The 14,718-nt window shown below is 54.8% G+C and overlaps 1 protein-coding gene across 5 annotated transcripts in view; it reads right to left on the bottom strand.

Annotated features, from left to right (window-relative positions):
- Positions 1-302: 302 nt before the first annotated feature.
- Positions 303-14,718, bottom strand: part of PTPRS (protein tyrosine phosphatase receptor type S) — a 109,975-nt gene continuing 95,559 nt past the window's right edge. For 3 of the 5 annotated variants that reach the window (XM_061150615.1, XM_061150614.1, XM_061150617.1), the window contains 14 exons: positions 14,547-14,659; positions 12,959-13,006; positions 11,793-11,890; positions 11,585-11,708; positions 10,816-10,991; positions 10,617-10,736; positions 7,901-8,055; positions 7,512-7,797; positions 7,085-7,263; positions 6,061-6,187; positions 5,838-5,963; positions 2,968-3,122; positions 2,653-2,788; positions 303-1,655 (listed from right to left, as the gene is read on the bottom strand). In XM_061150615.1, the coding sequence (XP_061006598.1) occupies positions 1,587-1,655; positions 2,653-2,788; positions 2,968-3,122; positions 5,838-5,963; positions 6,061-6,187; positions 7,085-7,263; positions 7,512-7,797; positions 7,901-8,055; positions 10,617-10,736; positions 10,816-10,991; positions 11,585-11,708; positions 11,793-11,890; positions 12,959-13,006; positions 14,547-14,659 (1,912 nt within the window). In that variant the 3' untranslated portion in view covers positions 303-1,586. The remainder of the gene's footprint in view (positions 1,656-2,652; positions 2,789-2,967; positions 3,123-5,837; positions 5,964-6,060; positions 6,188-7,084; positions 7,264-7,511; positions 7,798-7,900; positions 8,056-10,616; positions 10,737-10,815; positions 10,992-11,584; positions 11,709-11,792; positions 11,891-12,958; positions 13,007-14,546; positions 14,660-14,718) is intronic. The other 2 variants (XM_061150616.1, XM_061150618.1) reach the window with 1 other exon arrangement.

Raw genomic sequence — 14,718 nt, 5'->3', positions numbered from 1 at the left:
TGAGACCGACTGGGGTACGAATCCCAGCTCCACTTCAAACCACTGTGTGACTTTTTGTTGGTGCCTGCCCCTCTCTGAACCTCAGTTTCCTCATTTATAAATTGGGTTGATTCCCACCTCAGCAGGCTGGCCCATGGTAGATACTCAGAGAGATGGTCACGATTATCAACATGAGTAACTACTATTATTAATGAGGCAGCCCCGGCAGGAAGCTTGGATTCTGTGTTCAAGTTCTCCAGGCTCCTGGCTTCCCCAAGGAGACTGGACGGACAGGGGGTGGGGTGACAAAGACTCCACCAGTGGCCGGGTCAGACGATCTTCCTTTAATACAAAGTCGATATATCTACATACACAGAGGTGGGAAAACCACCCAGCTGCTTCCGTTTGAATAAACAGTGTTGAAAGCAACAGCAGCTCTGCTCTTGTACAAAGAGAAAAACTCACTTGCTCAGGGGTGGGGGTGGGGCAGAACCCCATCCTTCTGCCCCAGAACAGCCCCATGGTCCCGGGGGTGCGGGGAGGGGCCCCTGATTGGGGCAGCTCATGGCCTCTCTCTCCCCGGAGAAGTGGGAACCTCCCATTGTGTTCAGTCCTTCTCCTCGAGGTGGGAGATTGGCGAGGGGGTGCTCGGGCTGCTGGGGGCGGGGGTCGCTGCGACCTCCTCCGTGGTAGTGCCCACCCTGTGGGCTTGACAACCGGACGCTGGTGGGCCCGAGTCCCCTGGCTGCCCCACCCCCACCCTCCTTGATATGTCTTGAGAATTTAATTAAAAAAGAAAAAGCAAAAAATGTTAAAAAAAAAAAAGAAAAAAAAAATCAGGAGGCAAAGGCCCTATTCTTGAGCGAGGCACACCTTTGGAGTAGGTAAAGGGGGAAAGAAAAAGCAAGCCAAGGGGCAGCCTGAGCCCGCGCAGGCCCACGAACATGACCGGCACGCAAGAACGTCTGTTACGCTGCAAAAAAACAGACCATCTGTGAACAGAATAGGAATAAGCCAAGTTTTTCTTTTTAAATCCGTCGACTGTCAAGTCTCTTTTGTTTCCCCCCTATTTGTTTCTTCTTTAAAAAAAAATGAAAAAAAAAATACACTATTAAAAAAAAAAACAAAACGAAATGTCACCGGATACAGTTACACTGAGTTTTGAAAGAAAGCTGACTCCTGTTCCCCACCCCACTCCTGTCCCCCCAGCCCGGTGACCCCCAGGCTGCGGGGCAGGAAGGCTGCCTGGTGGGGAGGGCAAGGGGCCCAGTTCCCAGCCCCCGCCCCCCTCTGGTTCTGGGGAGCAGCCCCTGGTTTGTTCACCGCCCCCCCTCCCCCCACCCTGGAACCTCTCCTCGTGGAATCTGGTTTTAGAAGGGAATGAGGAATGTGCCAAGTATTGAAGGCGGCGGCCCGGCCCAGGGAGGGGGCTGGGGCCGCGCGGGGGGGCTTGAGGGGCTGCGTCGTCATCCCCGGAGACCCCTTGGCTGTGGAAATGCGGCTGCCGCCTCCTGCCCTGGCCACCGGAGGGGGGTCCAGGCCTCGGGGGGCCCGCCCCGGCACAGGAGGCGAGGGGGCCGGTGGAGTCGGGCCAGGCCAACCTGGCTCTAGGTTGCATAGTGGTCAAAGCTCCCGAGGTACTCCAGCGCCGCCTGGTAGCAGAACTGGTATTCATCCTGTGGGGTGGGGGGAGTGGGGGAGGGCCCCCGTCAGCGCCTCTGCAGCCGCCCAGGGCTCCCCATCACACTGCAGAGCTGTGCCCCTCGACCCTGTACCTATGCTGGGCTCTCCCCATCCTCAGCTGGCCCGCAGGGTCCTACCTGTCTCTTTGGACGCAGCCATGTGGCCATCCCTGCCTCTTGTGACACTCCCCTGTGGGCTGGGAGATTGCCACTCCAGCTCTGACTGCCTGGAGACGGGAGAGCTTATGGATGCATTTAACCTAGCTTTTGGATCTGGTGGCTTCTAAAAGCGGTGACCCAACTCTTTCCTAGGCTGGCCCCTGCCCTCAGACCCTCTTCTCATCCCTGGAGCATCTCTGTGAGAACAGGGGGGATCTTTTACCCACTTCTGGGTCTCAAGCCAGATGCGGAACAGACCCAGGAATGGGTGCAGACACAGACCAGCTCCCCCTCCACCCACCGGGGGTCTGACTCTGGGGCTTAGAGTAGGGTCTGCTTATGAGGTGGCCTAGAGCATGGGCAAGTACAGTGCTCCCAACCTAATTGCTCCCTCCATGGACTCAGTTCTACTGCTGACCCTTCTGAGGGCGGTGGATGAGACTGACTGGGGTACGAATCCCAGCTCCACTTCAAACTGCTATGTGACTTGGAGACACTGTGTGGTCAGAGCAAAGGTGCCCACTGTCGGCATGACAGTGGGACTCTGGGCCTGGCTTCAGGATCCATGACCCCTGCCAGGGTCCTGGCTGAGCTGGACCCCGCCGAGGCCCTGGAGCCGGGAGAGGGGACCCATCTCCGTTCACTCCGAGGGATGCTTCTCAGCTCTGGCCTTTGGCTTACTCTTGGGTCAGCCCAAAGCAGGAGGGGCTGAGGACCTTTTACCCTCGACAACCCCGAGAGTGGGGGTGGCTGTGCCCACCAGAACAGAGCCTGGTGGCGGTGCCAGCGTGAGGCCGGGCTGCCCTCCCCTCCCCCCAGTCCCCCGCCTCACCTCCATCTGCACCATGGCTGGCCTCTGGGTCCGCAGCATCTTCACTGTCTGGAAGATGTCCACCACACCCTCGTACCGCATCCGCTCTAGCACGATGCTGAGCGTGATGAAGACGCCCGTCCTGCCCACGCCAGCACTGTCAGGGCGAGTGCACAGGTGAGTTTAGGGGGTGGGCGTGTGGGGGAGCCTGGCTCAGCTGCCCAATTCCTGTCCTGCCTGCTCTGAAGCCCCCTGCCCCAGGGATGGAAGGAGCCCCAGCGGGAGTGCCCGAGGCTGTGCTCGCAGAGACTCCGCTTCGCGCCACGGGCAGCTCACCTGCAGTGGACAGAGATGGGGCCGTCCTGGCCGAACTGCTCCTTGGTCTTGTGCACTTGGCCGATGAAGTCGATGAAGCCTTCCCCCGACTTTGGCACGCCCTGCTCCGGCCAGTCCGTGAACTGGAACTGCCGGACCGTCCGGGACTGGCCGTCCTGGAGTGGAGAGAGAGTGAGCCGGGTCCTGTTAGCAAGGTCAGTGGCAGTCACCCTCGCCAACCACAAGCTGCACCAACAGCACTCTCCATCCTCCTCACCCTCCGCCACCCAACCTCCTTATCCCACACCATCTTTCGTTGAGATGCTCCAATTTCGTCTTTACCACCCAAGGCTGCCAAGTCCATCCTCCTCACCATTTCACTTCATCATCCAGCAACACCATCTTACATGGCAATCGTTCACCCCCATCCCTCAACTGCTGCTCTCTGCACAGCTCCAAACCCATCCACCACAACCAAAGTGACACCATCATTGTTGTCTGTTATCCTCCATTCTGCACTGTCCATGGTACACCCAACATCTGCCCTTCTTGACCCATTCTCCATCTCCCTGGCAACCTCCTCTCTCATCGTCTTAGAGAGCAAAAGAGCACTGTCCCCATACTGTCACGTTCCAACAGCACCACCTTCCATCTTCCACCATGGACATCATCTTCAGCCACTCACAAGCCCTATAATTTCCTATCCTTCACCACTCAAGGGTGCCATCTTCCACCAGCCACCATTGTAAATTCATCATCTTCTACCTGTGTACCCAATACCTTTGCCTCCTAACTTTCATCATCCACTTATGGTAGCTCATAATCCTTGAACACCTGGTGATGCCGCCTCCCATTAACTTTCTCCATCTCCACCGCTCAACCATCCATCTCTATAATCCTCATTCCCACCACTCAACCATCCATCTCTCCAATCCTCATGCCCACCAATATATCACTCATCTCTCCAGTTCTCAACCAACCACTCAACCATTCATCTCTCTAATCCTTATCGCACCACTCAACCTCTTGGATCCTCATCCCCACCACTCAACTATCCATTTCTCAAATCTTCAGCCCCAACAATCACCTTCCATCTCTCCTATCCTCATTCCCACCACTAAACCAGTCATCTCTCCAATTCTCAACTCATCACTCAACCCTCCATGTTCTAATCCTCATCCCTACCATTAAACCACCCATCTCTCTAATCCTTACCACCACTACTCAACCTCTTCGATCTTAATTCCCAATACTCAACCATCCCTTTCCCTAATCCTCATCCCCAAAACTTAACTGACCATCTATCCAGTACTCATCTCCACTACTCAACCATCTATCTGTCCATTCATCACCACCACTCTACCATCCATCATTCAAATCTTCATCCCCACCACTCTCATCTATCCATCTCTCCACTCCTCATCCCCAGCAGTAAACCACTCATCTCTCCAATCCTCAACCCACCACTCAACCATCCATCTGTCTAATCCTTACTCCCACCACTCAACTATCATCTCTGTAATCCTCATCCCCTCCACTCAACCACCTATCTCGCCAATACTCACTTTCCACTACCAAGCAGTGCCATCCATCAGCATGGCTCTCTTCCACCTTTCATTTATCATGACCCAATGGTACCATTTTCCACAATTCATCCTTAGCAATCCATCATTCTTCCCCATCTAAGGACCACTAGACATTCCACTATGTCAGGACCACTGACATTCTCCACCCTCCCTCACTCATCACTTACCTTTTCCCAGTCACAGTCTCTACATCAAAATGCTGCAGTCCAGTGATGCCATGTGATTTGGATGGTCTCCATCCTCCACCACCTGACACTTTCTTTCTCCAATCCCACCTTCCTCTCTCTTGGACCATCAACAGTACTGCCTATCACTGAGTGTTCATCATTCTTTTTACTCTTCAAATCCTTTCCTCTTCATTTTATTCCATCTGCCACTGGCCAAACATTTGCCCTTCCTAATCTCACCTCTCTCCATCCATTGCTGGTAACACATCACACTTCACCAAGCCATGGTTCCATGTTCTACTATCATTCTCCATCCACTTCTATCCGGACATTCTAGTCTCCAATCCCACCTTCCTCTCATCTAAGACCATCCTGTTTACCACCCTCCTCTGTCACCCAACAGTGACATCGTTCATTCATTCTCCAATCCCCATTCAACCAATTCAATGGTGCCATCCTGAACTACCCATGCACAATGACCGACAATGCTTTGTCCATCAGGGTTCACTATCCACTGGTAACATCTGGACTGACATTCCCATGCCCCATCATTCTACCCATGGATTCTCCAATTCTGGCGCTAACTTCCATCCTCTGTCACCTAAGAGTCTTCGTCAGACCCCATCCATAATACCTGCCCTCTCCCATCACCCAGCACCACCCGCCTCCACTGGGTCCTCTCTAGTCAACACCGTCTACTCTCTCCATTCTCCTCTCTCTCCACACAATAGTTCCAATTCCTAGCACCTGGCAACCCGCCGTCTACCACTTTTCCCATCTACAGTGGCCACTACTTGACACCATCAACCCATCACCTTTCCCCCAGCCTGCCTTCAGCCCTCTAATGCTGCCCTCCATGGTTGCCGCTTCCCAGCTAATGCCCCACTCACTCCCTTTTACGTGATCGCCGTGGACTATGTCCACCAGTGAGTAGCGTGACATGTGCTCTGATGGGGACACCATGGGGTCATGGTCCTCTCTTCCACCTGCTTGGTGGTGGGGGTGACTGTCCAGCTGGCCCACTCACTCCTCTTCCACCCAACCCCTGGGCCTTTGCTTCCACCCCCCAACTAGGAAAGCCCTCTCCAGACCAGCAGGGGAATGGCGAGCTGCCTGGAGGGTCTGTCCCCGTACTTACCCGGGCGTCTGTGACCTTGAACTCCCGCAGGATGTACTGAGGCATGTTGTATTCCGCCATAGGGTCCACCACGAAGTACTGGTAGCGGGCGGAGCGCTCGGCCGGCCAGTACTGGTGACACTTCTCCTGTTGGGGGGGTGGGTGCTGTGGTCAGCCCTGCCCCCACCCCCCCGGCCCCCGGTCACTCCCTAGCCCGCCCTGCCCCGTATGGTCCCTGGCTCACCCGACCCATCTCCCTCAGCTTGGTCAGCATCACCACGATGGTCGAGTTGTTCTCCCAGAGCATGCGCCAGAAGTCCTCCGTGGTTTCCGCCAGCGGGCCCTGCGTGGCGATGTAGGCCTTCTGCTGCCTGGGAGGGGGGAGGGGGTGGTGGCAGCGGTGAGTCTAGGGCCCCAGGGAGACCCAGGCCCAAGCATCATCTCCCTCCCTATCTGGTTCAACCCCCACAAAGAATCCTGTTCTGCACCTGGAGAAACCACCAGTCTCAGAATCACTCTAGCTGTGTGAGGAAGCTGTGGGACTGTCTGCAGGCATCTCTGCTTTCATTCTCCACCCCCTCCAGGGGCATTAAGTTAATATCCATTGTCTGCTCAGGCCAGGCTCCCCTCCAGGCCTACATATAGCTGCCCATTCCTAGAACACCCTCCTTTGCTCAGGGCTTCTCAACCTTGGCACTACTGACGTTCGGGACTGGACGATTGCAATCGGCCCCTGATCTGAACCTAGTGGGGTGTCCAGCAGTATCCCTGGCCCCTGCCCACTAGAAAGTGTTAGTTGCTCAGTCGTGTCTCTTTGTGACCCCATGCACTGTAGCCCACCAGGCTCCTCTGTTCATGGGGATTCCCCAGACAGGAATACTAGAGCGGATTGCCATTTCCTCCTCCAGGGGATCTTCCCGATCCAGGAACTGAACCTGAGTCTGTTGCATTGCAGGCAGATTCGTTACCATCTGAGCCACCAGGAAGCCCTAGATGCCAGTAGTAACCCTCCTCTCTCAACTCCCATTTTAACCATCAAAAACATCCCAGATGCTATTAAGTTCCCCCTGGGGGCAGAACTGCCCAGATCGCTGCTTTTCTCTGAGAGAGATGGACAGATGGAATCAAGTTCCAGCCAGCAGCCATCAGTTAAATGCATATCTCAAGAGTCCCTCCACCTCAGCGGTGACTGCATGGGGCTGGCAGGGTCTACTGAACTCTCTCCCATGCAGGACTGGAGCCCCGGTAGCAGCTAGGGCCAGGTTTACCTGTAACCATCGATGAAGCTGGCATTAATGTAGTCAGAGCCCTCCACGCCCCGGATGGGTTGTAGGCAGACCCGGGTGCTTTCGTAGGGCATGATATTAACCAGGCGGTTCTTGAACTTGTTACAAGGCAGATTGGCACTGATGAAGCGGGATGTGTGGGCTTTGGAGTTGGCCAGCCGCTGTGGAGATGAGGGGACACCATCAGGACAGCCTCCATCTGGGGACCCAATTTCCCTGGGGCAGGAGCAGGCTGTGTGTTCTCAGCCAGAGGGCTAGCAGGGCCATGGTGGGCAGGGGAACACCAGCCCTTCTACCCTCTGGTCCCCTGAAAGGGGGGGGAGGTTGAAGGGAGAGAACTCTGGTCTCCTGCTTAGCCCCCTCTCCCCCACCCAATCACAGCATCCTCTACCCCTTCCTCCCCACCCACCTTGAACTCGAGTTCCATGCCAGTGACGTGCTCGCCTGGCTCCACCTGCGTCAGCTTCTGGATGTAGGCGTAGAGGCTGCGGGCAGGCACCTCCGTGTTGCCGCAGCCCACGGCCTCCAGCAGGGCCTCGTGGATGAAGCTGTACTGGTCCTCCGTCTGTACCATGTAGTTGCGCTGGGACCTCATGAGCGTCACGTGGCCGTACACGTCCACCGTCTTCTCCGGCTTGATCCGCTCCAGCATGGCATCAATGACGATAAAGCAGCCTGTGCGGCCCACACCCGCGCTGTGGAGATGGAGTGGGCCATCAGGGGGCACCCGAGGGCTAGGGGAGAATGGGGGACAGGGCACAGAAGGCAGCCGGGAGTGAAGGGGCGGGGCCCTGGTACCTGCAGTGGACCACGATGGGGCCCGCGTCCGGTGGGTTGCAGGTCTTGACTCTCCGCAGGAAAGCCAGGAACGGCGTCGGGTACTCGGGCACCCCGTGGTCTGGCCACGCCGTGAACTGGAACTGCCGGACCTCCCGTTTCTCGCTGGAGCCGTTCTGGGGGTGCCGGGGACACTGTTGGTCAATGCGGCCCACCACACACGTGCTGGGGGCCCAAGCTCATGCCTCCAGACCACCATGTCCCTGAGCGCCTGATTTGGGCGCCCAGCTGCTCCGGGGAGTGGAGGTGTCTCCACCTCAGTGTCCCCATCATCTTCGTGCACTACTCCCCATTTCTCCCTAAACCTGCTCCCCCATCTCAGCTGATGGTGGCGCCGTCCTTCCACGCACTCTGGCCAAAATGTAGCAGGAGTAGCTCTTGACTCCCTTCCCCTGCGTGTCCACATGCAGCATCAGTCAGCACTGCCCGCTCGGCTTTCAAAGTCTATCCCAAGCCCACCCACTTCTCACTCCTCACTCACCCCCTCCACAGTGATCACCTTAGTCCAGCTCACTGTCATCCATCCAGACCAGAGCAGTCACCTGTTCCCCCTGGGTGTTCCCACAATCTATTCCCTCCACAGCAGCCAGAGAGTGCTGGTGAGCACCTGAGTCAGGTCCCGCTGCTCCTCTGCCCACAGCCTTCCCTGGGCTAAAAGCCAGAGTCGCCCCTGCCCCTGCCCCTCCTCCAGCCACACAGGACTCCTCACGGTTCCCAAAACACCCAGGGCCTGTGCATGTGCTGTGCCCTCTGCCTGGAATGCTGCCCCCAGACCTCTGCAAAACCTTCCTCACCAACTCCAGGTCCTCCACTACATGCTCCATTCTTCCCTGTTTTACTTTTATGTGTAAGATTTCCAGTTGTGTTATGTATTTGTTGTCCACGTGTTGTCCAATAGACTGTAAGCCCCACAAGGGCGGTACCTGACACACAGTGTCTGCTTAATGTGTCAATCAACTGAAAACCCTCACTCTTGTCTTTCTGCTCAGGTTTCGGGCACCTGTGCCAGGTCCCTGCTCTTATGTTAGGGCACGTGGCTGGCTGCCAGGGAAACACAGGCGCTGGAGCACCTCTCTCTCCCTACATGACAATAAAAAGTGTCCCCAGTCTTCCAAGGCACTAGAAATAAAAATAAATGGCACCCTAATGAAACTTACAAGCCTCTGCATAGCAAAGGAAACCATAAACACAACGAAAAGACAGCCTACAGAATGGGAGAAAATATTTGCCAACCATGCAACTGAGGGGCTTAATCTCCAAAATAGATGAAGAACTCATACAGCTCAACAAAAAACAAACAACCTAATTGAATAATGGTCAGAAGATGTAGACATTTCTCCAAATTCCAAGGGATGGAGAGGATGCAGAGAAAAGGGAACCCTCCGACACTGTCAGTAGGAATATTAATTGGTGCAGCCACGGTGGAGAACAGTATGGAGGTTCTTCAAAAAACTAAAAATAGAACTACATATGACCCAACAATCCCACTCCTCGCCATATATCTGGAAACAAAACTCCAGTAAGATACAGGCACCCCCATTCCCTAGCAGCATTATTTACAACAGCCAGGACATGGAAACAATCTAAATGTCTGCTGACAGATGAAGGGATAAAGACGTGATACATATATACAATGTACTACTCAGCCACAAAAAAGAATGATACAATACCATTTGAAGCAATATGCATAGGCCTAGAGATTATCATACTAAATGAAAAAAGTCAAAGTATCATATGATAAAAAATACCATGATATCACATGATAAAAAGTATATGATAAGTTATGATATATGATATCACATATGCTATCACATATATGAGAACACTTATCATATGATAACACATGCAGAACCTAAACTATGACACAAATGAACTTATCTACAGAACAGAAACAGACTCATGGATATAGAAACCAGACTTGTTGCCAAGGGGGTTGAGGCAGGGCTGGAGTGGGAGGTAGGGGTTAGCAGATGTAAGCTATTATATATACAGACTGGATAAACAACAAGGTCCTACTGAGCACAGAGAACTACATTCAATATCCTGTGATAAACTATAATGGAAAAGAGTATTAAAACAAATCATGTATACATATACCTAAGTCACTTTACTGTACAGCAGAAGTTAACATTCAACTATACTTCAATAAAAACATTCAAAGTGCCCCCAGACATTGCCAAATGTGCCCTGAACGGCAAAATGCTGCAACCGAGAATGAGTGAGTAGAACACAGGGAATCATGTGATAGACAGCAGCCATCAGTTAAATATAAAGATTCCCTCTGCCTCAGCCCCGACTGCCTGCTCTGTCCTCCATCCAAGACTGGAGGCCCCTTGACTGCATGGCCAAGACCCTGCCATAAACCCAGGCTGGGTGAGGGAAGGGGTCAAGACTGACCTTGGTGTGGGGGGTGGGCAGGGTGATTGCTGGTGAGGGGAGCAGAGGTTCATTGCTAAGTTGGATTCTGCCGGTTTGTCCTGCTGTGGCTGGAGACAAGAGCTGTTCCCCATCCATAAAGTGTCCCCATCCATAAAGAGTCCACTTGAGAATGTGCCCAGCCTGGGTCAATGTGGTTTTTCTTCCGTCCAAGGGGGAGTTCCCAGGGCAGAAGCTCATTTTCCTTCTCCGCCCACCATCGCCCCCTCCCACAGCCCCCCAGTCTCAGTCCGGGCCCTACCTTGTGTAGGGAGAACGTCCTCACGCAGAACGTGGCCAGCTCGATGGTGTCCAGGAGCGTGACCTGGATGAAGCCATAGGTCTCCGTGCCCCTGTTGGGCCAGTACTGGTCGCATTTGATCTGCACCAGGAGAGGGGACACAGGTCAGTGTGGGCGGGGGCCAGCTCAGGGCTCGGGGGCCACAGGGTTCAGGCCTCACCCGTGATTTCTCCTCTAGCCGCGTCATCATGACAATGGTGGCCGAGCGCTGCTCCCACACCATACGCCAGAAGTCGCCGAAGGTCTCTGGCAGCGGCCCCTGCGTGGCGATGTATGCGTTCTGCCGCCGGTAGCCGTCCACGTAGTTGGCGTTGATATAATCACTGCCCACGATGCCTAGGCCGGGGGTAGGGGAGAAGCCAGAGTTAAGTGGGGGTGCTCTATCCTTCTAGGCTGGCTCCACCTGGTCCATTGCTTAAAGAAAGCCCTCCGAGACTGCCCCAGTCTATCCCCAAGGAAATCATGGTGCATATACTCCATGGTTTCTCTGCTCAACATTACTGCCGTTTGGAGATAGACTGTTCTGTGTTGGGAGCTGTCCTTTGCACTGCAAGGTACTGAGCAGCATCCCTGGCCTCTACCCTCAAGACGCCACCACCACCCCCGCCCCCCACCAAGCTGTGACAACAAAAATGTCCCCAGACACTGCCAAATGTCCTTTGTGGTGAAGCTGCCCTGATAAAAGCTACAGATGTAAAGGGTGGATAGAAATCTGTAGTGGACAGTATCCATCAGTTAAATGGAGATCCAAAACTTCTCAATGGCTTCTGGGTAGGGTTGTGCCAGGCCTCAGTTTCCCTGCCTATCTCCTAGCTAGTCCACTCTGGCCTGGCCCCCCTGGCCAAGAGGAGACATGGGGTCTACGTGTTCTCCATGGAATGAGGACAGGCCAAGGTTGCTGGGGAGAAGCCTGGGACCCTGCATGCTACCTTCGATGGGTTGTAGGATTACGCGAGAGTGGTCGTAGGCGATGACATTGGCATAGCGGTTCTTGGGCTTATTCACTTCCAGGTTGGAGTGCTCCCACGTAAACTGCTGGCCCGGGTCGATGGACTGTGGGAAACGGGAGGCAGGAGATGTCAGGGTGGGCGTCTGTGGGCCCCAGGAGGGTGGGAGGTGAGGGGGGGGCTGGCTCACCTCATACTCCTGGGAGAGCTTGAGGCTGTCATTGGCCTTGAGTCGTTCCGTGTGCTCCGCCATGTCCCCAATGGGGATGGGCGGGTGGCTGAGCATGCCTGCAGGGAGAGCAGACCCGCCCATGTGGCCAGTCACTCGGGGGGCCAGGCCGGGGAGGGGAGGGGGCAGGGGGTGCTCTACGGAGTGAGTCTGCGATGGACGAGCTGCGGGTTAGAGGGGGTGGCGGGGAAGAGGAAGGTTTGGGGTGGGCCCCATGGGGGCAAGGAACCCAGGCCTGGAGGAGGAGCACTAGGTGGAGTCTCCCCCACCCTCCCCAGACCCCCCCTCCCCGACAACCAGCTGGGGAGGCAGGTGCTGGGGGAGGGTTGCCCCGCAGGACTTCAAGCTCCTAGTGCCTTGTGGCAAGAAGCAGGCAAGTGACACAGAGATGAAGAAGCAGATGTGGCTGGCTGAACCTTCTGGAATATCGTCCCCCTGGTGAAGGCGGGGGGGGGGGGCCCATACCCCTGTCTGCCCCCTTGGGGATGGGAGGGACCAAAAAGTCCTCTGCCAGGTGGAGCTGAAGGGCTGGGGAGGGGACACACGGGGTATGTGTGTGTAGGATGATGGGGTGGGCGTGGGTGTTTGTTCCCCATCTTTAGGCCTGCCAGATGCTTCTCTCCTGGGGGCCCAGCGGCCATGCATGCGCACACACACTCACTCAGCAGCTACCGGGAGGGCGACTGACAGCTGCGTGCCAGCACCCAAGCACCGGTGTTAAACCTACAGGGCTTTGCCAAGTCGACTGCTGAAGAGCTGTTGTCCACAGCCCCTGTGTGCTGCCCGCCATCCCCAGGTGCTGCCCCAGGGCCCGCGTCTAAGAGGTCTGAGGCTGGTGTCTATTTGACTGGTGGGTCCCCCTGCCTCTCGCGTGTATTCTGACACAGACCTGTGCCCTACATCCCTGCTCCCAGCCCCGTTCTCTCTCCTCCTGCCTCTCTCTCTCTCACACACACGCACGCAGTCACAACCTGCCACCTTAGGGCCCAGGGGACCAGACCCCTGCCCACTTCGAGAAGCCAGCGCAGGACAGGTGGGAGGAGAGAGAGGAAGCCGGATGGAGAAACCAAGGATGAAAACAAACAGGAGCGAAAGGAAGCCAAGAACAGAGAGACACCGGAACTAACTTTCAAAGTGAAACCCCGGCTCCCTGAGAGGGCTGCTGAGGCCTGAATCTGCAGAAACAGCAAACAATAAATAAATGAAAACACGCGGGGGAGGGGGCCCACCTCCTCCCACCCCTCGCTGGGTGCGCGCACAGTGGTCGACGGACAGATAGATGCAAAGGGCAGAGCAACTTCAACAAGTGAGGGACACATGGCCGTCAGGGCCCCAACCAGAGAGCCCGCGACAGCGGCTGGGCATCACTTCAGCTGGATACTGGTGAGTCCTGATTTTCAGCTATGACTTTGGAAAGATCTCAAAGCTTTTGGGTTCTTCTGTCAACCTGTCGTCCCCGCACCCCGCCACCCCCGACCAACCTGGCCTTGGGTCCCTTGTTGGGGGTCAGAAGAGGGGATTTTAGAGGAGAAGCAGGATGGTGAGGGAGAAACTTGGGGGCAGGAGAACATATGGGCCCATGCCATGAGCTGTAAGACGGACAGAGGCCATCAGTTAAACATACACATTTAAAATTCTCATCTGGATGGAAACAGAATTGACATAAGCTAGTCCAGAGACAGAAGAGAGAAGAAGAGAATACAAGGGATGCCATGAGACTTTTCATGATCGCCTGTGGAGGGCTGCAGCCATCAGGTAAATATAAATGATCAAAACCTGCATTTGGAGAAACATGGAACTAACATGACACAGTCCAGAAATAGAAAAGAGAAATAAATATATTGGCAGCAGCATGCAAGACTATACATGAGCCCATTAAAGACCCCATGGTCTCTTATTATGGAGGACTGCAGCCATCAGTTAAATGTTTAAAAATCTCCATTTGGTTGGAAACAGAAGTTAACAGGAAGCAGTTCAGAGACAGAAAGTGAAGATCAGGGTGTAGGTAGAGAACAGCAGATGTCACCATGCTATGAGCTCCCAAGGAGAGAACAGCAGCCCTCAGTTAAACTGAAAATCCCTTAATTTGGTTAGAAGCAGCTGGCATGAGCCCATTGAGGAGGAGGAGGAGGGGGGGACTGAGGGGGGCATTGCACATGAAAATGATCAAGGGCAGGGTCCTGATTCAGTTCTCCCACCACACGTGGCAGGGGACTCAGCAGAATCCTCTCAATCTACAGGGAACTATAATGAAACTGGGAGAGCATGAGCATATGTGGCCACAGAGGGGGGAGAGAGAGAGTGTGGTGGAAGTGGAATTTTTGCTCCTTGTTAGAGGCGCTTCCCCGGGAAGGGTGGAAAAAACCCGAACACCCACCACTGAGTGGCCTTAAGACTAGAGGTGTGAACAGAGGCACAGCTTTTTCTGCCAGAAGGAATGAGGACTTAGAAAATGTTTGCTTCTGTCTTTGAAGATGTCCTTTAAGCTCCTGGAGAAGACAGCAGCCACCAGTTGAATGCAGCTTCTCAAAAATCTCCCTAGATTGTAAGCACAGTCAACCCCAGGACACTTCCAAGCCCAGAGCCACATGGGAATCTGGGACTGAAGAACTGCACCAGGTACTTACAAGGATCCATCGAGGTGGCCGCTTCATCTCCCACTATGCTACCTCCCTCCCATGGGTGTTGCCCCTGGCGCCCGGGATAAGCACATACCTGGCGTCTGGAAGTTAATGCGTCTCATTTCCACGGGGTCCTTGGGGTGGTGGGGGGCGAGGTCGGCGTTGTTCAGTAGGCATTTGGTGCGGGGTTCAGAGTCCTTTCGTTTGCTTTGTGTGAGCAGACAGAGATGTGTGACCCAGTTGTATGTGACTCGGCTTCCCACAAC

This window comes from Dama dama, chromosome 9, assembly GCF_033118175.1.
Source record: "Dama dama isolate Ldn47 chromosome 9, ASM3311817v1, whole genome shotgun sequence".
NCBI lineage: Eukaryota > Metazoa > Chordata > Mammalia > Artiodactyla > Cervidae > Dama > Dama dama.
The sequence above is the reverse complement of the archived record's forward strand: the minus strand, read 5'-3'. Positions and strand labels throughout refer to the sequence as shown.